The sequence below is a fragment of the Leishmania martiniquensis genome, chromosome 12 (assembly GCF_017916325.1).
Source record: "Leishmania martiniquensis isolate LSCM1 chromosome 12, whole genome shotgun sequence".
NCBI classification, from domain to species: Eukaryota; Euglenozoa; class Kinetoplastea; order Trypanosomatida; family Trypanosomatidae; genus Leishmania; species Leishmania martiniquensis.
In genome coordinates, this window is record NC_090147.1 from 28,695 (window position 1) to 51,841 (window position 23,147).

The 23,147-nt window shown below is 60.8% G+C and overlaps 5 protein-coding genes across 5 annotated transcripts; all 5 read left to right on the top strand.

Moving 5' to 3' along the window:
- Nucleotides 1-2,552: 2,552 nt before the first annotated feature.
- LSCM1_07820 (uncharacterized protein) lies at nucleotides 2,553-3,428 on the top strand (the record flags this gene model as incomplete). Its single annotated transcript, XM_067325176.1, has 1 exon — nucleotides 2,553-3,428. One exon carries the CDS (start codon nucleotides 2,553-2,555, stop codon nucleotides 3,426-3,428), a length of 876 nt encoding a protein of 291 aa, XP_067180389.1.
- Nucleotides 3,429-5,123: 1,695 nt separating this feature from the next.
- Nucleotides 5,124-7,784, top strand: LSCM1_07821 (uncharacterized protein; the record flags this gene model as incomplete). Its single annotated transcript, XM_067325177.1, has 1 exon — nucleotides 5,124-7,784. One exon carries the CDS (start codon nucleotides 5,124-5,126, stop codon nucleotides 7,782-7,784), a length of 2,661 nt encoding a protein of 886 aa, XP_067180390.1.
- Nucleotides 7,785-9,076: 1,292 nt separating this feature from the next.
- Nucleotides 9,077-13,216, top strand: LSCM1_07822 (uncharacterized protein; the record flags this gene model as incomplete). The annotated part of the gene is made up of 1 exon (XM_067325178.1): nucleotides 9,077-13,216. The coding sequence occupies one exon, from the start codon at nucleotides 9,077-9,079 to the stop codon at nucleotides 13,214-13,216; it is 4,140 nt and encodes a 1,379-aa protein (XP_067180391.1).
- Nucleotides 13,217-16,995: 3,779 nt separating this feature from the next.
- On the top strand, nucleotides 16,996-18,732 carry LSCM1_07823 (uncharacterized protein; the record flags this gene model as incomplete). The annotated part of the gene is made up of 1 exon (XM_067325179.1): nucleotides 16,996-18,732. One exon carries the CDS (start codon nucleotides 16,996-16,998, stop codon nucleotides 18,730-18,732), a length of 1,737 nt encoding a protein of 578 aa, XP_067180392.1.
- A 2,849-nt stretch (nucleotides 18,733-21,581) lies between these two features.
- Nucleotides 21,582-22,937, top strand: LSCM1_07824 (uncharacterized protein; the record flags this gene model as incomplete). Its single annotated transcript, XM_067325180.1, has 1 exon — nucleotides 21,582-22,937. One exon carries the CDS (start codon nucleotides 21,582-21,584, stop codon nucleotides 22,935-22,937), a length of 1,356 nt encoding a protein of 451 aa, XP_067180393.1.
- Nucleotides 22,938-23,147: the final 210 nt, after the last annotated feature.

Consider the following 23,147-nt stretch of genomic DNA (forward strand, 5'->3'; position numbering starts at 1 on the left):
AGATGCCGGTGACAAAAACGCACGAATGCAGTATTCGAGCTCGTTTTCGGTGCATCTTGTGCATGCACACGGAGGAGACTGCCCGTGTCTACTACCGTAGGCGAGCTGCAGCAGATTTTACGCGCCTGAAAGGTGAACCGCATCGTTGTTGGAGGGCAGAGTAAGGGTCTATCCACTGGCCAACAGTGAAAATGTACGCAGTGGTACCGTAGGACAACTAAGACTCATCTACTTTTTCAGCGGCCTTGCCATCTTTGCGGAACAATGACGCCAGTGTTCCGAAGGGGAGCGCTACGACTCAAACAGTACTTGCAGCAGAGCCATTCGCCTTTTTTCCAGGAGGGCAGTGACCCGGGGGCGCTTGTGTGAACGCAGTGTCATGCGCTGCATCACGGATCTGTACGGCCCATCCGCATCAAGTGGGGAGTAGAAGGCACCTTGGCGGGCTCCGTGAGCCGACTTGGCTTTTCCTTGGCGGGGCTTGCCAAAGGGATAGTGTACATGCTAGGTGTGTCGGTGTTTGCGCAGCGCTCGACGCGAAGTAGTTTACCAAGCCACACTGATCGGTGATTCCTGGAGGAGGCGCTCGCCGAGGCGGGAGCGTCTGCGCAGTGCCGTGCCGCGTCACTGCGGGGGAGGAAGAGGGCGTCCATGGATATTCAAGAGCAGATGGCTCCAGCTGTTCCGCTCACAGCTGCCTTCAGCACGCAGCGCCATCTTGAGAGTGCCGTTTAGGGCGTGTCGCCACCGCTCAACGCACCACAGGTGCCAGAGAAGTGATACCAAGTGCTGTGGCCCGCAGCGACGAGAATCGAAGGCGACAACCGTGACGAGCAGCCCTCAGTTTTCTGGCGCTCGTCCACTCCCAAGAGGATTGCGCCGTCTTACTTGGCGCAGCACGGCGGCACCATACATGAGGTTTTCATGCGGGGGAGGGGCAGGGCTTTCAGGAAAGCTGGCGGATCAGAGGGTCTGTGCCACATCTGATGCGGCTGTGACAAAGACAGTGTACGCTGAAGTAGAGCATGTGCACAGTCGCTGCGTGCACCACGACACGGGGCGTGCTCATGTGGTGCTGTGCATCTTTTTCGTTTCCATCGGCGACGTCCGACTGCCGCACCCGGAGGAGCGTCGGTGGCACCAGACTACTCTTTTCAGCGCTAAGCAGGCACACAACAGCTTTGGCCAAGTTGTGGGCTGCGCCGACAGTGTTTCACCGGCTCTGCCGCTGGCGGCCTGCCACCAAGCTTCTGGCGGGGTGATGCCTGCTGCTTGGAGACGGGTGGCGCAGCAGGGATGCGGCGCGGTGTATGAAAGTGGCTCCTGTACTCTGTACCGAGGCACCCAGCTCTTGGCGTACGCTAGGGAGTCACCTAACTGCACTGGTGCCTGCCGACTTCTGGGACGACAGTAGCTCAGCACTGTAGAGGCTTGGAGGGACGGGGTCATTCACTCTCAGCGAAGTTGAACTTCCCCCATCACAGCCGAAGCCGTACCTCTGAACGTGTGCGCATTCAGCCTTGCCCCATTCCAGGAAAGCACGGAGACAATGCCTGATGGATCCTCAAGCACAGCGACGCACGACATCGGTGGCGAATGGACTGGCGAGCACAGTCCGCGGTGTGGTGGTCCTCGGCGCAACACAAAGTGGCACATGCTGCGGCAGCAAAAGATTGTTGCAGGGTGGGCTAGGGGGCACGCAGAGAGAGCGGAGGGAGAGGATAACGCGGGAGACGTGCGGGATGAAGCAGTGCCGCGAAGAGGCCGCGATCCGCCTACCCGTTTGGCTCATCTCTGCCTGAGGTTCTCGTGGCGTGCTATTGAGATGTTTTTTTTTTGCATACGATACCGCTCATACACATTTCGTTCAATCTGAGTGTGTGTGTGTGTGTGCGCAGGCGCTGAGAGGCGTGACCACCTGCAGGCGTGCCTCCTTTGCGTTTTGCTCCCTTCAGTCGCAAAAGCGTTTTGTGCCTACACACCGACGCCTGCGGCCCGAATAGCCCTCACTCCGCGGACACGGCGGACTCGCCCCTTCCCAATCTCTGACGTTGGTGCTTCTCTCTCACAGGACACTCACGCGTGGATCCATAGACGAATGCCATCCGTTTTCTGAGCTCCCGAAACAACGAAGATGGGGTAGTGCCATCGCTGTTGCTGATACGCGTGTTGTGCTGCTTCCTCTGGGGTGTATCCATGGCTGTGCCTGCCCTTGAGGCTGTGCTGGCTGAGAGGTCTAGAGCGACGTCATGACCCCTTCGCCCCCCTAGCTGGAAGGGGGCGTTCACTCACGGCTCGCACCCACTGCTCGGCGTAGGTTGTGGGGCTGCGTGCAAGGCTTTACAAGCGCCGTGGGGGCCCAGTGTAGCTCTATCCCCTTCTCACTTCTTCCTTCTTCTCCACCCTCCTTACATCTCCAAATGCGTTGTACACACGCAACATGGTTGAGACGCTTACACATGTGTGCTTTAGTCCCTGTGGTGCATGATTAGTGTCTGCATTGCAAGTGAGACTAAGTGCAGCGGTGCCTTCACCAGAGAGAGAGAGCACTGATGAGCAGAGAGAGCGCCAAAGGCGCGGCGAGCGCCCCGCCACTGGTTATGCTCCAGCGGTTGCAGCTCTTTCGGTCCACCCTGGTAAACTTTTTAGAGTGGCGCAACTTCAGCGATGTTGTTCACGGCTGCTACGTCCGTGTACTTCTGGAGATGCGCAGCACTGAGGAGAACCGGCGCGAGAGCCCCGATAACTACTATATCGCGTTTGTAAAGGGGGCCCAGCGCGGGCCGGTGTACTCCGGCTTCTCAGCTGACGCTGTGACCACAGAATGGCATATTGTGATCGAATTACCGCCGTGCTTCCGTTCAACACAGAACGGCAACGTTGTGCAGCTGAACTCCATCTCCAACTCCCCATTTAGACAGGCAGAGTACCAGAACTGGGTGGACATGACAAACGAGACGAGGGAACTGGCCTTTCCGAGCCTCCCGCAGCTGCAGTTTCGCCTAGGGATGCTGGAGGAGCACAAGCAGCAGGCCCTCGCCCCGGAGCCGCGGCGTCACCGCAACGGGGAGGATGCACAGACCGCGACGCTGCGAGAGAGGGCGCTGGAGGAAAAGCGAAATCGTATCACGATGGAAATCCTGGCAACACACGTGAAGCTACGCCGAATCGATCAGCTGAAGACGCTATCGTTGGAGGACTTGCAGGAGGTGGAGAGGGAGATACTGGATCTGATCACAGGGGTGCGGATATCCATCAACGAGCGCTCCAAGTGCATGCTCTGCCACAACCGTATATGCACAGAAATCTGCTACCCATGCAAGCACCAAGTACTCTGCAAGGACTGCGCCAAGTCGATCCGTGGCCGATGCCCTGCGCCTAAGTGCAGGATACCTGTACAGTACACATTTGAGGCTTTTACATCGTAACTGGTGCGTGCGCCTCTTCAGGAGGGGAGCCGAGCCATTCCACAGTCTGTGCTGCCTGAAACGGGGCATCATTTTAAGCTCTTTCTCCTCCGCTGATGTGCCTCACTGCCTTCCGACGGCGCACTTGCTGGCGTGGTGACTCTGTGCTGGTCTCTTCATTCCTATCTTGGTGTGTGCGTGTGTCTGTGAAGTTGCCGCTGCCGTGAAGGAGCTCGCTTCTCGATAAGCGGTGCCCTTGCTGCTCACTGTTCGCCTCAAAGGTGGTGACGTCTTGACATGCCAGCTTCTTCTCTGATGGCACGGGCGCCCTCGATCTCTGTGTTTACGCCTTACTCCGCTGCCCTTATGTTTTCCATATGCATATTATATATATATATATATATATGTGTGTGTGTGTGACACAGCGGCAGCAGAGCATGTGAAATGCGCACGGGAGCGCTTCCGCTCCCTCGCGCTCCTCTTATTGGCATACTCTCATCTCCTCCTCCTCCCCCTCCCCCTATCGGGACTAGACTTCTGTGTTGTGGTTTCGCATCACCTCTTTGTGCCGCTGCTTTTTGTTTTTATTCGCGCCTCTCTGCATTTTGGTGACGTCTGCGCTTCTCTGTTCTGTCCTCAACGACACAGCTCCTCCTCTTGTCAGCTCACTCTCTCCTTGCCCCGCTGCGTGGGTGTTTTGTTTTCCCTGTGCTTTGGTCAATTCTTCTGTCTCTGTATAGGCGATGTCTGTGAGGTAAGGGTGAGAAGGCGGCGGTGCGAGGCACATTGGTACACATACACATTCGAGAGCGCTTGTCATCGTCCTTCCCTTTCGTGGTCCGGTGCGAGTCCTTGCGTTTCTGTTGTCTCTCGTGCCGACCCTCTCTTCTCCTTCGGGCTTTCATAGGCTATGTTGGCGCCTCACGGGCAGCGCAGGAGGTGCCCGCGCATGCCGGGAGACAGACGAAGAGACAAACGTGCACAATGATCGCCCGATGAGCGCGGCTTCTTTTCTGATTGCCATTACGGCAGTTTTCTTCACCGGTTGTCCCCTACCGCCGGGTACTCGAACGATACAACACACATGTTGGGCCAGAGCCGGCAGGCGCTCAAGAAGTGTGCGAGCCGACTAATCGGCGGTGTGCTTTCACTGCAGTTGCTTTCCCTTGCAGCGGAGTGGCGCATTCTCTCTCAGACACGATGATGGCGGAGGCATAGGACGCGCTCTGTCTACGTTTGTGCCCCTCATCTCCTCCCTGCAGCAGAGCGGTGCCGCGTGCAGCCCTCTTTCTCTCACCCGCTTTCGGCGAAGTCCTCCCCCTATCGATCTTCCATCCCATTCCAACGTTTCTGGCCGTTTCCACATGTCGACATCGGCTCTCTCTCTCTGGTTTGCCCCCCTTCTCTACAGCGGCCTCTCCTAGCCGCTTCGATGGCGTGCGCGCGAGTTTTCAGATTCTATAAAGTGAATCAGTATGCTGGACCGTCGTGTTACACGCGCGTCGTTTATGTGCTCTTCTCCTCCCCCTTACGCAGCGCCTCACTGTGTACGTGTGATGGTGTTTCGCCTCCATTTTGTCCGGTCTCTCGCCAATCTGCTTTCGCCGTCTCCCTCGGACCGAGGTGCGGTACTGTATCACTACTGCTTTGATTGCTTCCACCCGTCAACCTCTTCCACCAAACACGCTGCCTGTGGAAATCGCGTAGCCCTGAGAAATGTCGAGGGGGACTTCTTCTTTTCAGGCGGTCCCGGAAAATCAGTGGCCCGCGCCCTCGTCCATACGTCACTGCACGCAGTGCGGCAAGCCATTTGGACTGTTTCAAGCTGCGGACAACTGCCACGGATGTGGGCATGTGTGCTGCCCCGGATGTCTCACAGAGCGCCTTGTACTGCCAGGCCAGCCAGGCTCTCCGCCGGTGCCCGTGTGCACTTCATGCGCGAAGGCCATCAAGCGCACGCTCGAGGAGGCGGAGATGGCGGTGCATCGCTGCCATCTACTCGAGGAGATGCTGAATGAGCAGGCCACCCAGGCAGAGAAGCTGCGCCACGAGTTGCGCGAGCAGCGGGAGGAGAACAAACTTCTCATGCACGAGAAGGAAAGCCTAAAGGCGACCATCGCAAGGATGGAGATCGAAGCTGAGGTGGCAGCGGCCAAGTTGGCTACAGCTGCAGCTGCTGCGACCGTCTGCGCATCGACGCCAGCGCACTCTCCCGTCGCGTCCCCTTCGAAAGCTGACACTGCGATGCACCTCAACGCCAGCACGTCGGCCGAATCGGCTGCTACTATGGAGGAGGCGCTGAACAAAAAGAAGCGTCAGCTTGACGTGCGCGAGGCAACACTGAAGGACGCCCTCAAGAAGGTTTCTGCCGACGCGGCGAAGATTGCAGATCAGCGCGCAGCATTGCAGGAGCAGGAGAAGCTCATGACGTCACAGCTAACAGCTCAGTTTACATCGCTCTTCGAAGAGGAGCGGCAACGTCTGGAGGACTTGTGCGTAGATGCCATCACGGATGTGCAGAGAAAGTATATGGGATGGGTCGCGCAGCAGCAAGACGGCGCTCTGGAGCGCCGGCGGAGATACGAGCAGGCGATGGAAGAGCATCAGCTGCGCGTGACCGCAGAGCTGGCCGAGGTGAGGGAAGAGCGTGACGCACTGCAACGGGAACTGGAAAGCCAGCGTGTGCAGCTGGCAGAGCTGAAGGAAAGTGCTTCACGAGTGGCGGTGGAGGGGCAAATGGAGGCGAAGACCGCCGCCCTCTCATCACCGTGCCCAAAAGAGAAGAAACCACTCGAGGAAGCCGTCGAGGAGGGTGCGGCGTGTGCTGCAGCGGCCGAGAGACAGTGTCATGCGACTCAGACGGAACTTGACTCGACCAATCCCCTCTGCGATGAAGAGCGGCGTGCAAGTGGCGACGCGGCCGCGGCAGACGCGGCGCTGCAGCAGAGGTTACAAGAGAGCATGGAGGCCCTCAAGCGTGACATGCGTAGCAAGGAGCAAGAGTGGGAGCGGGCGAAGGCTGCTGCTGTGGCTACTGCAGAATCGACTGCGCGGCTCGTAGAGCGGAAACAGCTAGAGCTGGAGGTCGAGAAGGTTCGACAGAGAAGCCGAAAGGAGCTCGAAGAAGCAGTGCGTAGGGCGAAGCAGGACCGCGACGCCGCTGTATACGAAATCCGTGGGCTGCACCAACGGGAAAAAGAGGAGTGGCTGTCCGAGATGCGGCATCTGAGGGGGATTCGGAGGGAAGAGGAGGTGCGCCGGCAGCGCCAAGACAACGCGTGGCGTGGGGAGAAGGCGGCGCTGCAGAAAAAATGCGACGAACTGGCGGTGCGCCTTGAGGAACGCATGGCAACAGCGAGACAGCTGCAGCAGCAACTACGTGACGTCAAGGCGGAGCTGTCAGACCTGAAGCGAAGTGCGCGCGACAAAGGCAACGCAGCACTCGAGGAAAGGCGAAAGTGCGCCCACGCCGCTGCGGCAGCTCTGCAGCGCTCAGCATCCGCTCTCCTCGAGGAAGTTAAAGAAGGGCAGGAGCGGATGCTTGCAGAACAGGCTGGGGCTCTTGCGCTTCTGAATGAGAGCATGCAGCAGCTGGTGAATGCCAGCTGCGCCGCCTCGAAACCCAGAGACGTGGGGCGACGTGACGCCACGCAATCGCCGCCCATGGAGTTGGAGGGCACTCGGCAGGAAGCGGAGGCGGCGCTCGAGAAGTGGAGCGGCATGCGCGAGTCTGTGGTGGGTATGGTGGCAGAGGCAAATGAAGGGGGTGCGGAGCTAAGCACGCTGGGCGACATGATTCAGAGTCAGCAGCGCGCTTTCACTGAATTACAACAGCAGCATCAACGCACCCTTGACGAACTGCTCGCGGCTCGAGCTGCGGCTTCCCCGTCGACGGAGCCCTTAGATGCCGTGGCGCCGGCTGTAAACGACGCCTGCTATGACACACTAATCCGCCTGGAGCAGGGCTGGGTGCAGCAGCGGGCGATTACAGAGAGCCTCTACTTGCGGACGCTTTATGCGGTCATGGAGCGTGAGTGGACGCTGGCGATTGACAGCATAACATCGTCCCTTGCGGTGGAGGCGGAGCGGCAGCGGGGTTCACGCCTCCGAAACGCAAAGGTGCTGGAGAACACAACAAGTACGATCAAGGAGGTGCAGAGTAGCTTGCGCCTGCGCACGCAGGAGCTGCTGCAGCGAGAGGCCGACATTGAGGAACGTGAAAGGCGTGTTCAGAAGAAGAAGAAACGAGTGGACGATGTGTGCCGCAGCCTATACGTTGTGGCGCAGGAGCTGCGCCAGAAGTATCTTGGGGCCGCCGAGAATGCTGCTGTAGAAGAAGTGATGACATCAGCTCGTTCGCCGAGCGAGTCCCTGTAGCCAACTGGAATGCAGGGCAGGCGCCGGGCTGCTCGTCACGCATCTCTGACCCACACACTTCTGCGGAAGACAGTCAAACGTCCGACCATGTGAGACGAAGAGGGCGGGTCATCGAGCCAAGACACATTTTTCCGTCGGCTCCTTGCTGTTTCACGTCTCTGCTTGATGACCTTCACGTCATGTGAGGCGTAGGCCTCTCACCGCTTTCTCTGAGGCCAACTTCAGCATCGTCGCCCGCTGCCCCCCTCCCGCGCGCCCCTCGACGACGGGCGATGCGTCCATTGCTGGCCGACTTTTGTATATCGGCAAAATAAAGCATTTCCTCACCCCACTCGTCTCGATGCGCAACGCCAAAGACTGAAGCGAACAGCGGCCCGAAGAAGTGAGTGCATTGGACACGACAGTGTATCAGTGGGCGCCCCTCTCTCTCTGGTGTGTGTGTGTGTGTGCGCGCCTCCGTGAGCGCTTCTTCTGGACCTCGTGCAGTCAGTATGCGTGCTTTGGTGCAGCGCGCGCCGCAGTGACTGTATCTCTCGGCGACGTTGTATTCCTGGCTGCTTTACTCTGAGGGCACAGGGGGCAGCAGACAACTATGTGTGCATCGCTCCTCTCTCTTTCCAGATCGCCAGTGGCGCTCTTAACTGCTTCTGCGTTGATGCTGCTCAGCGGCTCCCCCTCCCCCCGCCGCCTCTTTACTTTCGACTGCTTCTCCGCATCTCCACGTGCAGATGACAGAAGCGAACAAAAAAAGACACACGTCTTCGAGGAAACACTCGGGCAGCCGCGCTTCTCTCTCTCAAGCCTCGCGCCGTCAGTGGAGGAAAGCGGCCGCTGCGTTTCCTCCATCCCATCCCCCTTGTGGTGTATACAGTGAGAGAGGGCGGATGCCCCCTGCCGTTTGCGCCAGTCTTCTGTTGAGTCTCTTCCTGCCACGCGTGTGTTGTCAGACCCTTCTTGTACTTGTGCCAACTTCATCACGGGCCACCTCGTGTGTGTGAGCGGTAGGGCTGCTTTTTTTTCGTGCGTTCGTCAGACAGGCGCGCATCGCTACGAGTGCACACGTGAGCGCAAGCCGCAGTGCTTACTGCACCACAAATTATACAGACAGATAAACCGGCACAGACAGCGTACTCGCACACATTCATACCTACACAGAGTGTCGTCGTTTTCGCTGGCTTCAGAGAACGCAAAGAAGTGCACGTCGTGCCGCCACAAATAGACTTGTGATTATTTGCGAGCCCCTATTATACATACCTAAACGCGCGCACCGTTAGAGGACAAGCAGCAGAGCCATGTCTTCCTTCTCTGTATCTGCGCTGGAGGTGCTTCAGGCAGCCGAGGATGCTCTCATGCACCGGCGCTGCTATGGTAGCGGCATACCGGAAGGTGCCACCACCCACGACTACAAGACCGCTGACATGCGAGGTGGTGGCTACACCGCTGGCCAGTGGTACCGAGATCCAAACAGTGGTGCGGCGTCGCTTGTCTCGAGCGTGGAAGAGCTGCAGCAGCAACTGAGCCGCGCCATGCGTGAGCTGATCGAGCTGCGGGCTGAACTGACGGCTGAGCGAGATCGCCGGCACGAAACGCTGATCGCGATGGGGCGGCAGTGGAAGGAAGACGTATTGGTCGAAGTGCACCAGCGCGAGGCGGCCCTTCAATCGGATGTGGCAGCCGTAGAAGAGAAAATGGCGGCGCAGTTGAAGGAGAGCAACGAGAGCCGTCTGGTGATGCGTCGGCAACTAGAGGAAGCCATCCGTGCCAGCAAAATTCGCGATACGGACCAATTTCAGCTGCGCGAAGAGGTGCGGGAAACCGCTCGGCAGCTGGAGGAGCGAGTAGATGTTGCCCTATCGCAAAGCAGCGCCGCTCGCGCTGACTGCGACCGTCAGCTTGAGCAGGAGCGGGCCAATCTTTGCCACCGTCTAGACACGGAGCTGCTGCGGCTGGTGGAGATGCGGCGCGACGATCAGCGTGCCTTGCAGCAAGCAAAGGAATTGATGCGTGACGAGAGCCTGAGAGTGAGGGATGACATACGGAGAGTGGTTCAGGAGGTGTGGGAAACGTCGGCATCCGCGCTTGTGAAGACGGCCACGGAGCCGATCGAGCAGCTTCGCGCGGAGCTTCGACAAAACAAAGCAGCCACGCAGGCAGTAGAGGAACGAGTGGCGGACTGTGTGCGCACGTGCCAGGCAGAGTGCCGCATGCTCACGACAACTACTGCGGAGAGACTTCACGCGCTCGAGTCAAAGCAAGCCATTACGACCTCGACTATCGACCGCGCGGAACGCAAGGCAGACTCCGCGTACGACACCGCGCGTCACATCGAAGCTACAATCACGGCGGCGAAGGAGGCAACAGAGCGAGCGCTCGTGCAGGTAGCCGGCGCCGCAGAGCGCACACTCAAGGTAGAGCATGCACTTGCTGATCGCGACAACCGCATCGTTGCCGTCGAAGCGCAGCTGCACGCCATCACTACAGCAGAGGGGCTAAAGGCAGAGGTGGAAGCCTGCAAGCGGCAGGCGGGTCGGCTAGAGAGCCGCATAGAGGCTGCAGGGGCGCTGTGCACGCGAGTGGAACAGCTAGCAGACCGCGCAGTACAGCAGGTGGCGTCGTTCGCCGATCGTATCGACAGCTGCGAGAGGTCGGCACAGCGAGGTGTCGAAGCCGCGCAGAGAGCTCAGGAGGGTCTCGACGCGTCCGAGTCAGAGGCTCAGAAGACACGCACGCGCTTTGACACCAGCGAAGCGGCCCTGCAGCGCCACACGCAGCTTCTTGCGCAGCTGGAGCAGCGGGTCGCTGGGCAGGAAAACCGCCTTGGGCTGTGGCGGCAGCAGCAGGAGCAGCACGCAAAGGACCAGATGACGGTGCAGCGGGAGCTGGCTGAGCGCACGGAGCTGGCGCACACCATGGCATCCCGAGCTCAGCAAGTCAGCAGTGATGCGCGTGCGGAAGTGCACCGCCTGGAGCGGCGCCTCGACGACGTTGATCGCAGCCTTGCTTCCACCTCGGCCGAAGCGACTTCCCTGCGAGGCTTCATCGATGGCCAGCGTACACAGGCAATTGAGCTACAGCGGCAGCTGCAACAGGTGGCGAACGACGTTCGGTCGTTAGGATTTCAGGTGGATGAGCGGCTGGCGCCAGTGAAGGATCTCGAGCGGAGTTCGGCGGAGCGTATGATGCGGGCGGAGGCTGAATCACAGAGCCTCAGGAGAAAGCTCACAGAGTGTGAAGAGCGCCTGCACCAAATGGACACTCGCGTGCAGGGCAGCTTGAAGGATGCCGTGCGGCACCACGTCGGTGATGTCCAGAAACGACTCCTCGCCGCCATGAATGAGGGCATAGCGCGGGTGACGGAGCGAGTGGCGGTGATGGAGGAGTCCGCAGAGCAGTCGCAGCAGCGCGCATCTGATGTGCCGCGCCAGCTGGCCGCGATGCAGCAAGCGACCTCGAAGCTGCAGCGCCACGTTCAGGCTCTTGACGCGAGTCTTCAGTCCTTGAGCGGGCAGACGCAGGAGCTGGCCCTTCATGTGGACGCGCACGCAGCCGCCCGCCAGCACTTGGAAACGGTGCAGCAGGGCCTTCTGTCTCTCACGGCGGCGCAGCAGCGCACGCAGCAAGATGTGGGGCTTCTCCGGGAAGCCATACGGGTGCTACAAGGAGTGACGATAGCCGGGTCAGTCAAGGATCGCTCGCTTAGTGAACTGGGAATGTCACAGGCACGTACGGCAAGCACAGATATGGTTCCTGTGGCGGAGGTAATCTCGTCGTCCCCGTCGGTGCAGCAACCTCCTGGCTCCGGTGTCCGCACATCGTCCCACGCGTCGGTAGCCGGAGCATTGACTCAGGCGCAGCCTCACCTAGCAGCCACAGCTACAGCACCTCCTCTGGCCAACACTTCCGGAGCGTCTTTGCAGAATCTGCAGGACCGCCAGCGCGCGCCGTCCGGCAGCACGAGCAGCGGGAGTAAAGAGGGTAGTGGAGAGCAGCCAGTGCTGCATCTCAGCGGTGTGTCTTCTGTGCGGCCCTCGGGTGAGCAAGAGGAGCGCTTGCGCTCTGTCGTCGAGCCGGCAGATCGCAGCATCGCATCGGCGGCCGGCGACGAAGCTGCGGAGGCCTTTGCGGAGAGGTCCGGAGCACTAGCGGAGCCACGACGCGCCTCTGCCGGGACTGATAGCTCTGCGTCGATACTGCCGTTTGCCGCGGCAGCGACGGAAACGGTGGAGCAGCTGTCCGCGCCGGCGCACGCCTTGACGCAGGGCTCGGTGGTTGGCAATGCCAGCCTGTGCACCGCCATTCGAGAGTTCACCAACATCACGTCGTCTCCCTCCGTTTCTGACGACGACTCAAGCGACGATGACGGGGGGAGGATGCGCGGGCATAAGGTGTTCGTGCGGCGTGGGGCGCCCTCTGAGCAGTTCAACGACGAAGCCTCCACTGAGTTGACCACCGCCATCACGCTGACGAGCGAGGGGTCGCCAAAACAAAGCAGCTGGCGGGTCAGTCGCCAGCTTCCACCGCCGGGACAACAAGGGACGGCGACGATGTCCGTCGCGCGGGGTCAGGGGCTGTCTGAGTGGTCCAACCAGGAGAAACCAGTAGCGCGCCAAGTGGCACTGGAAAATGTGCCTCCACTGAATTTGCAGCAGCGCTCGGTCCACCGCGAGGGGGGGCCGGAGAGCGCGCTCTCTGGGGCCGAGGTGATGGACGACAGCGACGATCGCGTGCAGTTGATGTCGCACCACCCTTCTGACACAGAGGAAGATGCGGGATCGCCGACAGCAGAAAAAATGAGCGGTGGTGCGGCACACCAGCAGTCTGCACGCAGAAACCGCTTGGCCTCCACCAGCGAGGGTGTCCGTTCGCCTTGCAATCCCAGTTGGAATGACTGGGACGAGGACGGCGAAAAGAACAGCGACGAGGGCGACGATGAGAAGCGGCGGGAGAAGAAAGAGGAAGAGGGCGAGGCGTCGGAGCCACAGCCCGCCAGGCCCTCAGCAGCGCGGCACGCAGAGCGGGGGGCAAGTCAGAATGAAGCAGACAATGCTTTCATACAGACTAAGGACGTGCAGGAGTCGACCGGCATTCGGAGCTCGCGAGGGACTTGCTCTGTCACTCCCGCCGCAGGGCTTGTCGCAACGGCGATGCGCCAAAGCGAAGACGCGGATGACGATCTGCGCGCCACCCCGCGCCGAGTGTTTGTGGGCACCTCCGCCGAGGGCCGCGGAGTGGGAGCGCACCAGCAAACGGTGCAGCTGCCTGGCCCTGTCCCTCGCCACGGAAGAGGGACAACGTCGTCGTCCTCCTCGTCGGCGGAGAGAGCAGAGGCGCTGGGTCTGCGAGGGACTCGGCAGAGCGTGCCGCAGCGCGCACCCGCGCAGAGGCGCCAGTACACCAACTTCGACGACTCAACCAGCAGTGGCGACGGCTAAGCGCTCGACACGCCTACCGAGTGATGAGCAGCCACAATTCTTGTCGGTTCACCTCCGCTTCCTTGTGTATCGGTCGGCCGTTTCTCCCTCTGCTTGCGCCGAGCAGTGAGGCAGACTATTTCCGACGCGCGGTCGTGTGCGCATGTGCACCTCCGCCGTGCGCCCCCCTCCTCCTGTCTCCTCCTTTGCCTTTATGTTGCCTTTCTCCCGCTTCAGCGCCTCATAGAGACCACATCTCTTTTTTTTGTGCGTGAGTCAAAGGCGCGCTACAGCGCTGTCAGTTCTGCAGAGCGCTTTTACAGGCGTTCGGTGAAGTTGAAGCCGTGCTGCCGGCGGTGCGGCGCTCGAGAGACCTTTGCTTCCTTCAACGTCTGTTGTTATCACTATTTGTTCGGCGCGCTTCTCACTCCCCCTCTCCCTCCCTCCCTCCCTCGCTGGCCGTCTCTGCGGGCGGAGACGCATCTTCGCCTTCCACACGCACGAGTTGTTTTACACGCATAAGTGGGCCTCTGTACATGTTCTTAGATTCGCTCTTTTCTGTATTCGTGCGTCCTCAACGTGCGTGCTGCATGCAACATCAACAGACGCGAACCCGCACTGGATTGCCTCTCTTGAATCGAAAGCGGTGGGGAAACGGGAGAGGACTGCTTGAACGCCCTGGGATGTGCCGCACGTGAAGAGGTGCACCAGTTGCTGGCCAGTCGGCGGTCTAACTTCCTCCTTGGCATGCTGCTGGCAGCGTGTTATCTATTATGTGAACAGCACCGGGGTGCATGGTTTGATTGGCGCGGAGTAGCGCCTCTTCCACCCGCGTGGCCAACGTTAAGAAAGATGGCACGGCACGAGTATGCACACGCGCGCTCATGCGCTCCGCACTGCCCCGCCGGCACACGTCAGGGAAGCAGCTGAAGAGAAAAAAGGGGTCCGGCACAGGCGAAAAGAGCGCCGTAGGGCAAACGCTCAGCGAGGCCCTGACGCAGCCACGGCGGCTGCACGCCATCTTTGGAAAATCGAAACGCTAACAGAGCTCCATGACGGAGGGAGCCGCCCCTCCCGGCGTGTGGCATCTCACAGGGTCCCCGTACCCCACTCTGCGTCGGAAAAACCAAGCAGCTCCTCCCCCCTCCCCTACCCCTCTATCCCCTGCCGATCCCGAGCCACTGCTGGCGATGACACAGTCGAGCACGCACGACGCAGGCAGGTCACAGCGACCCGCATCCGCGCACACGTCCGTGCCGTCCGTATGATAGACAAAATGCCGCCGTGCCTCAAACGCATCGCACTCAGCCCCCACCCTGCCCACTGGTGGTGCGGGGCGCCGGCGCCACCCTGCGTGGGGACGCACCACGTGGCGGCCAGCATAGTGGGCGCGCCTGTAGGGTGGCCTGCGCAGCGGGTGGGGTGGGCAGAGCTCGGTGCAGGGGCTCTGCTCCCGTGACTGGGCCCGGCGGCATTGGTGTGTCGTGTGTCTACCCGGCCGCCTCGCGCCTCGAGGTGTGCGATGGCGAGGAGGGGGATGCTTCGGCGTCTGACGAGGCCGGTAAGGGCAGCGTGGGGGTGGTCAGGGTGGGGAGTCGAGTGGGCTGTTGTGACACGTGTGCTCTGGGGTGGGGTGCGGGCAGAGAGAGGCGAAGGTATCGCAACGACTGCAAAGTCACTTCTTTGGGTATGAGTTGGCGTTCGCCTTGTGCGTCATTTTGTTTGGGCTGCAGCCTATCTGCCGCGTAGGCGTGCGCCTCTGTCGCCTAACCATGGCGCCATGACGCCCTTTTTTGTGCGTCCCCTCGTCGGCCTCCCTCCATCCCGCCGAGCTCTCCTCTCGCGGTGCTTCTGCGACCGTTTCGAAGGGCAGCAGAGGCTCCAAAAACGACGTGTTGGAGGGTGTCTCGCCTCGTTCCCCGCCGAGAGAGGACAGGGCGCGTGGGGGGAGAAAGGAGGAGGCGCACATGCGTGTGCGTATGCCAACGTACACGCACGACAGCCCTTCATGGGTACCGTCGGCAAGGCGCCTTCACCAGAGTTCGCGGACGCAAATAACCGGAGCGCGGTTCTTCGGGGGTCGCACTTTTGGCATCCTACCTTGCTGAGGCGTCGAGAATTTTGTGTGTTCGGGCGCCTGTATCATTCTGAAGCGTCACTCGTGTGCTCTTCTTTCACTGTCGTGTCTGCTCCTTGTGTTTGGATGCCTTTTCTGGAGTATCGGCTTCTGCTGTCGCTGTTGCTCTCTAGGCAAATCAAAAAGGTGGCGTGCCCGTCGCGTTGGCGTGCGCACGCCTTTCCGACCTCTCTGAAGCCTGTGCCGGCCCAGCCCCCCTCTAAAACGCGCGCGTGCTGTGGACTGCACTCCGCCCTTTCTTTGCTTCTGTCGCCGGCATTCCGCTCTCTCTCTCTGTCATGCCTCTCTATCAGGGCCCCCTTCCCCCTCACACACGGTGACGCACGGAAGGCTCGAATCGTCACGCATATACAAGCACGCACACGCATACGCAGATACACGCCCCGATAGCGGTTGCACCGGTGAACGTACGCGCTCGTCTCACCGGCTGCCTGCCACATTTGTCGACGACTTGCGCCAGGGCACTGGTATGCAGAGCAGATCCGTGGAGTGTCCGAAAGTCAGTGCCTCGTTGCACCTCACCCTACCTCTCATCCTCGCCCCTGAGGAAGAGACAGTGGGGCCCGCCTGTGTCTCTGGCGCCCCCCTCTCTCCTGATTGCCCGCATCACTGCGGATCTCCCAAAGGTGCTCGCAGCTGAGACTTTCCGCGCACACCGCTGTCACTGTCCGTCTCTCTCCAACTCCTTTCAACAACAAAACAAAAATAAAAGCGCTTTGAAACTCCAAGTCGGGCCGATTTCGGTTGGCTGTTTTGTTTTTAGTCTTTGGCCTGTGTGCTTTCACACGGCACGCCCTTTTCGGCAGGGCGAGGGGTGTGGGGCTGTGTGAATCCACCCGTCCTCACTGTGACGGAGGTGCCATCGCGTCTACTCCCCCTCACAAGCGTTGCCTCGTCGTGTAATCTGCTCTCCGTTACTTTCTATCGCTGTGTTTATCTGCCGAGGGCGCAGCTGCCGTTGTGGTTGTGGCAGCTCAGCTGGTGCGCTCGCTAAAGGACGTGGTGCGTGCGTTTGCTGTGTTGGTGCGCTGCGTCTCTTCTCTCCGTCGACTTCCTATCACGAGCTATCGTTTCGCCACTTTGCATCAGCGGTGCAGTCTCTAGTGTGGTGCACCCGGTGCCGCGGGGGCAAAGCGGCGCCCCGTTTACCCGTCGCCCCCTCCCCCTCCACAGGCAGAGTCTTTTTCTTGGTTCTCTCTCCTCCTCTCGCCCTTTTAAATTCGCTCCGTTCCTCACCTTTGCGCCTGTGTCGGGCTCTCTCGACGCGAGTCGGGTGGGAGGGACCTTATCGCTGCCCCTCCGCGGTCTATCCCTCTCTTTGCTCTGGGCGGGTTGTGCATCTTTTCCACGCGACTCACATAGACAAGAGCTGGCCGACGGAGAGGGGAACAAAAAAAAGAAAAAAACGCATTGGTGTTTGTGTAGACGCTCTCCGCTGCGGCTCCCCTTTTCCATTTTAGCGAAGGCCACGAACGGCTGTCTCTCACACGCGTCCGTTTTGTGTACGCGGGAGGCCTTCAACTGCCTCTCAGCTTTTGGTTCTCGTGTTAGGGGGCTCTTCTTTTCTTCTCTCCCTCCCCCCTTTCCACAAGCCGCTGCGCGTGTGCGCCGGCGTGGTATTGGTTGCGAGAGCCCGCGTGTAGCGGAACACAAAAGCCACGCCATGGGCGAACATCTCGGCTCGCGCTTCACCGTCATTGAGCAGATCGGCAGCGGCAATTACGGCTCTCTTTACAGGGTCATCGATGGTGAAGCGACGACGCTGGCGGACAGAATAATTGCTACCAAGAAGCTGAAGGACGCAATCAATCACCCACACGTGCTACGTGAGGTGAGCGTTCAGCGCCATGCACAGCAGTGCTCGCCACACATTGTCAAGCTGCTCCACGTGGTACCGCGCGATCACGTGCGAGCAGCGCTGGTGCTGGAATACGTGCCCCTTGACTTGCGCACCTTTCTCAACGCCTTCTACTGTGACCAAGCTAAAGCGTCTGCACCGCCCTGGTGTGCAACGACTGCGGCCGGGGCGCTTCGACCGGCGTCGGCCCCCCCGAGCCACATACCCTTGGCTTATGTGCGGCGCATGCTGCGCGGTCTCGTCGAGGCGCTGCACTGCCTGCACACCCGCGGAATTGTGCACCGAGATGTGAAGCCGGAGAATATCCTCGTGGAGCCGCTCGGGCTGTCGCACCCGCTTCGGTGTGTTTGCCCGCCTATGGGCTCTTCTGGGTCCACGAGTGAGGGTGCCGCTTGTTGGGTGCACGCCCCCCACAGTCCCCACCCACGGCAAGAGGAGGAGGAGGGCGTAACTCGCGCGAAGCACAGGCCGGGGACCTTAGAGCCGTGCCAATTCTTCTGTCGAAACTCGGTGGCGCTCCATCACGAGCTCACTGGTGACGAACTCGTGTCCGCCATTCACCGGCTGCACTGCACCACGTGTCGGCGCTGCCCACGCGCGCGAACTCGGGTGGAGGACGACGCTCCTCAGCAGCATCGCGACAGCAGCGGAGGGGCATCAGCCGCCTCCCATGCCCAAGAGGAGCAATCAGGCGCCGTGGACGAAGACGAAGGGGACAATCGCACCGGGTCTGCGTCACCGCCGCTCGTGCCGGATGTCAAACTCTGCGACTTTGGCTCAGCACGGCATATCGGGACGCTGCGACTGCGCAGCGCGGAGGAGCAACGGGAAGAGCTGACGCCGGGCCCTACGACGCCGGTGTACTGCGCTCCCGAGATGATGCTGCTGCAGCGGTATGGCACGTCGGTGGATATGTGGGCTGTTGGTGCCATCCTGTATGAGATGCTCACCGGCGAATTCTTCCTCGGTGTTGGCACCCTTCGTTCCTTCTCTGGCGATGTCATCCTTCAGGACGACTACTGTGTGATGCACCGACTGAATCGCATGTTCCGGCACCTCGGTACCCCGTCCATTGATGAGTGGAGATGCATTGCTCACCCCCTCTATTACCCCGACGAGGTGCTGACCCATCTGCCGCAGGTGCGCGATGCCGCCCTCTTCCGCTGCATCGCGCAACCTATCGGCACTGTTGGATGTCTTCTGCAGAACAGTGCGGGGTTCATCAAGGCGAACGGTTACGCCGGAGCGGCTGATGAGCAGACCACTCTTAACGCGCAGCCATCTCCTGGGCAGAGCGTATCTGTGCCGCAAGCATCAGCGAATGGGGTGGCGAGCTCGCACGTCGCGGCGGCTTCGGCGCCGCAGTGCGATACTGCCGCCGCGATGCATCCGTTGAGTGTGTCTGACTTTCTCTATCAGCACATCGGGAAAAGCGGCGTCGACTTCCTGCGGTCACTGCTGCGCTACGACCCGTCGAAGCGCATGACGTCGGCAGAGGCGCTGCGCCACCCCTTCTTGAGCCTTGAAGCAGGGAACGTTTAGAAGCGCCAGGGTAGCGATTCCGGGGTGATCAAAATGGTGGGTGGCAGCTAGCTGCAGCGACCTGCGCTAATCTTCGATGATGAAGGTGTGGTGGGTACCGGGGGGGTAGGGTAATGTTGGTGTAGCGGTCTCTGTCGTCGCATCCACGCACCTCCTCCGTCTCACCTCGCACCTTCCTGTGCGTGTGTGGGGGGGGGGGGCTGCTCTGCGTTATTTCTTTTTGCTCTTTCCAGCGAACTCAGATCTCCATCAGATGTTGAGCACCACCGATGCGACGATCTGGCGTTCACTCTGTCCTCCTCTGACTGACCCTTGGTCACACAAGTGGTCTCCGCGCCCACCACGTGCGCGTCACGCAGGAAACATTGTAGTGAAAGGCAGCAGAGTGGACCTTGTCAGAGGGGACCGTAAAGGTGAGAGGTGTAGTTGGTTGCAGTCGTTGCGATACCTTCGCCTCTCTCTGCCCGCACCCCACCCCAGAGCACACGTGTCACAACAGCCCACTCGACTCCCCACCCTGACCACCCCCACGCTGCCCTTACCGGCCTCGTCAGACGCCGAAGCATCCCCCTCCCCGCCATCGCACACCTCGAGGCGCGAGGCGGCCGGGTAGACACACGACACACCAATGCCGCCGGGCCCAGTCACGGGAGCAGAGCCCCTGCACCGAGCTCTGCCCACCCCACCCGCTGCGCAGGCCACCCTACAGGCGCGCCCACTATGCTGGCCGCCACGTGGTGCGTCCCCACGCAGGGTGGCGCCGGCGCCCCGCACCACCAGTGGGCAGGGTGGGGGCTGAGTGCGATGCGTTTGAGGCACGGCGGCATTTTGTCTATCATACGGACGGCACGGACGTGTGCGCGGATGCGGGTCGCTGTGACCTGCCTGCGTCGTGCGTGCTCGACTGTGTCATCGCCAGCAGTGGCTCGGGATCGGCAGGGGATAGAGGGGTAGGGGAGGGGGGAGGAGCTGCTTGGTTTTTCCGACGCAGAGTGGGGTACGGGGACCCTGTGAGATGCCACACGCCGGGAGGGGCGGCTCCCTCCGTCATGGAGCTCTGTTAGCGTTTCGATTTTCCAAAGATGGCGTGCAGCCGCCGTGGCTGCGTCAGGGCCTCGCTGAGCGTTTGCCCTACGGCGCTCTTTTCGCCTGTGCCGGACCCCTTTTTTCTCTTCAGCTGCTTCCCTGACGTGTGCCGGCGGGGCAGTGCGGAGCGCATGAGCGCGCGTGTGCATACTCGTGCCGTGCCATCTTTCTTAACGTTGGCCACGCGGGTGGAAGAGGCGCTACTCCGCGCCATCGGTGCCTTCGCTCTCGTACCTTGCGCGCCGTGTAGCGCTGTAAGCACCCGTGTAGTCCTTTGCACGTGTGGCGCGCGCCTATGCACGTAAAGTCGTAGCATAACGAGAGTGTGCGCCTTCGCATACACACCCGTAGTGCAGCGTTGAGGTGCCGCCGCTCTCCTCGGTGCGCGTGTGCGCACCTGTGGCCTTCGGAGGCCCTCCTTCCCCTTCACACACGCGCATGTTTTTTTTTCTTTCTTTTTGCTCGATCGCCTCTTCCTGCGGCGTTGTCTCGTCGCGCCGTGTTTTTCTGCCTTGCGGGAGAGATTGGGTCCCTTCTTTGCTCGTCTTCGTTGATATTCGGCGTGGACGCCCATGCTCAGCGGCATTTCGAGTGGAGGTCGGCTAATACTCGGTGCTGAAGCACGTCTGGGTGCGTTGTGTCACGCTGCAGGCCCCCGAAACAGGTCGGCGAGTGGTTTCGATGGTTCGCTGCGTGCTGTGGTGCTGTCAAGCTCAGGCTGCGGGCCCGCCTTCACCTCGTTTCATCGTCGACGTCTCTTAAGCGCGTTGCCTCGTATCGTGATGGGATGCCCATTGCATTTACGCACGGTGCTGTCCCTGCCGCTGAGTTGCTGCTGACTCGTACAAATACACGCGTGGGTTTGGGTGTAGTTGTCGAGCTTACGGTCACTTAAGGGCCTGCGCGCGTGCTTCTCTGTGTGGTGCTCCCCGAGGATTGCGTCATGTAATCTTTTAACTAACCAACACGGAAGGATGTGATAGAGGGAGAGGAGGACAGGAAGAAAGGAGTGCACGCGGAGGAGCGACAGACGGATTCAGGAGACGTGCAGCTTGGTGGCATGTCCTATTCCCTTCCGCCCTAATCATCTCCAAGATGCAGCTGAGTCTCCTGGCTGGATGCAGATCTGAGCCGCGTGTTGTCTCTCCCTCTCTCCCTCTCCCTCTGTCGCTTCGTTTCACGCGCACACAACAACGAACGCTCAGAAGCGAAAGTGACGCCATCAACATGCGCGTCTTTTGCAGCGGTGGCGCCGGCTGCGCGCACTCTGTGTCGATGGAGGCTGTGGCGGTCGGTGTGGAATGTAACGGGTACCGCAGGTCGGCGTCCGTCGTCTGGGCAGGCGCACTTGTGAAGGGTATTCTTGCGAGGACTGGTGCGTGTCCGTGGCGGGCGCACCCCATTTCGTGCTGCACCAAGCCGCCGATCTCCCGCCTACCCCATACTTACCGGCACGGACGATGGTGACGGGACGCGTACGCGTGGACGCCTGCACTGTCTTTTATCTGCTTTTCTTGCGTTTGAGCAGCGTTCACAATGGCGCGGGCTGCACTCCCCACCCCCTCCCCCACTCTTTTTTGCTCGTTGCTTCTGGGCATGTAGTTAGCACACGCGCAGCGCTGTTCAAACCGGCACGAACTTGATGGTGGCACTCAGGGTCGCACTACTTCGCAGGAGCTCTGTCATATTTTTGCCGCTCTCTCTCTCTCTCTTGCTGTGCAGCGAGGCATTGCTTCCTCAAGCGCTCTCAGGCCAGGTAAATCATGAGCTACGGCACGCTGGTGTTGTGCACAAGCGTCTTGTATGCCCCTCACACCGTCTTGTGCGGCCTGGCGCTGCTCCAACAGCCGATGCTGATCGTCATGAGCATCGTCGCCGCCCTTCTCGCCTTTGCGCCACTTGTGATGACGGGGTTGATATTTCAGGTGCTGCGCAGGGCCAATGCTGCTGATGGGTCCACTGCCGCGTGGGTGGTGGTGATTCACTTCGTACTGCAGAACGCCGCGCGAGTTGGCGCGCTCCACGTGTGCTTGCGACTGCAGCGACTGGGGCTGCGCCATGGCTTGCTGCTGGTGCATAGCTGGTTTCCCTTAGTGCCCGTGAGCATCGCCGTCGGCGCCGGTTTCGCCGCGTCGTCGCTTCTCGTAAGCGGTGGCGCCCTTCTCGCAGAGGCGTGGGACGTTGGAAGGGGTTTGGGTGCCAGTAGGCGCACGCCAGCCACCTCGGCTGGCGCTGCGAAGGAATTCGCCCCGTTCTCTTCCAGCGGCAGCTGCGCACAGCTTCCTCTGATTGTGCAGTCGTGCTTTCAGCAGTCCTTCTTCACCTGCGGGCAGGTGGCGTGGACGGTGATGATGGGGCAGGCGTACGCTGTCCTTGATCGCCAGGATGGAGCGGAGGACTTGCTGGGGCAGATGGGGCGCGCTAATAGTGCTGATGACGCTGCAATTATCCGCATGGCGACGGCGACAGAGGCCGAGGAAGCTGGCGACGCAGTTAGGACGAGGGCACTGAGGGAGAGGGCGGAGACTGTAAGGCAGGACGCCGGTGAGCTCCTGCGGCCGCATGACGACTTTGCGCCCGCCTTGAGAGACTGCAAACGGGAAGCTGCGACGCACGCAGTGGGACCTGGGCGCGCATATACAGGTGCGACGCCGATGTCGCGCGAGGAGGCGGCGGTACACCAGCCAGTCCCGTGGAATGCGGTCGGCTCTGAAAGCGGTGGCGCTGGTGCGGTGGCTGACACAACACCCTCTGCGGTTCCGTTCGCCAGTGAGGCGGCGAGATCACCCACCGTTGCGCAGCCCCAGGGCATGCCGTCGACGGTGGCCGCTGCCGCGTGGCCTGCGGCCGGCTCCGTATTTGCTCAGCGGCTTCCAGCTGCGGCCCTCACCGGTACTGCAGCGTTGGTCCTGCATGCGGTGCTTGTACTGCTGCCTCTGACGGAGATGGCGACTGACTCGGCGTCGGCGCAGAGGATGTCGACTCTATCATCAGACAGGCGCTCGAGCGGGTGCCTCGCTAGCATACCCCTGCAGTGCGCCGTGACACTTGTGTCGGTAGGGTGGGGCCTGTGGATCGTGGAGCTCGAGCGCCACCCTTCGACCTACATGCTTCTCTGACGGCTGCCAGGGCTGTGAGTCTGTCAAGGCATCTCATCGTTTGCCGGGCTGATAGTGTGTGCGTACGTGTCTTCCCCTTGTCAAGAGACAGGCGAGGCACGGCATTTCCACTGCCGCCCCGTTTCGCTCTCTGCCCCGCCGCGATACGATTCGGGCTTGCACATGCGGGAGGGTCCCCCCTCGACGCGGCTGTCTGCACGTTCTGTTCTG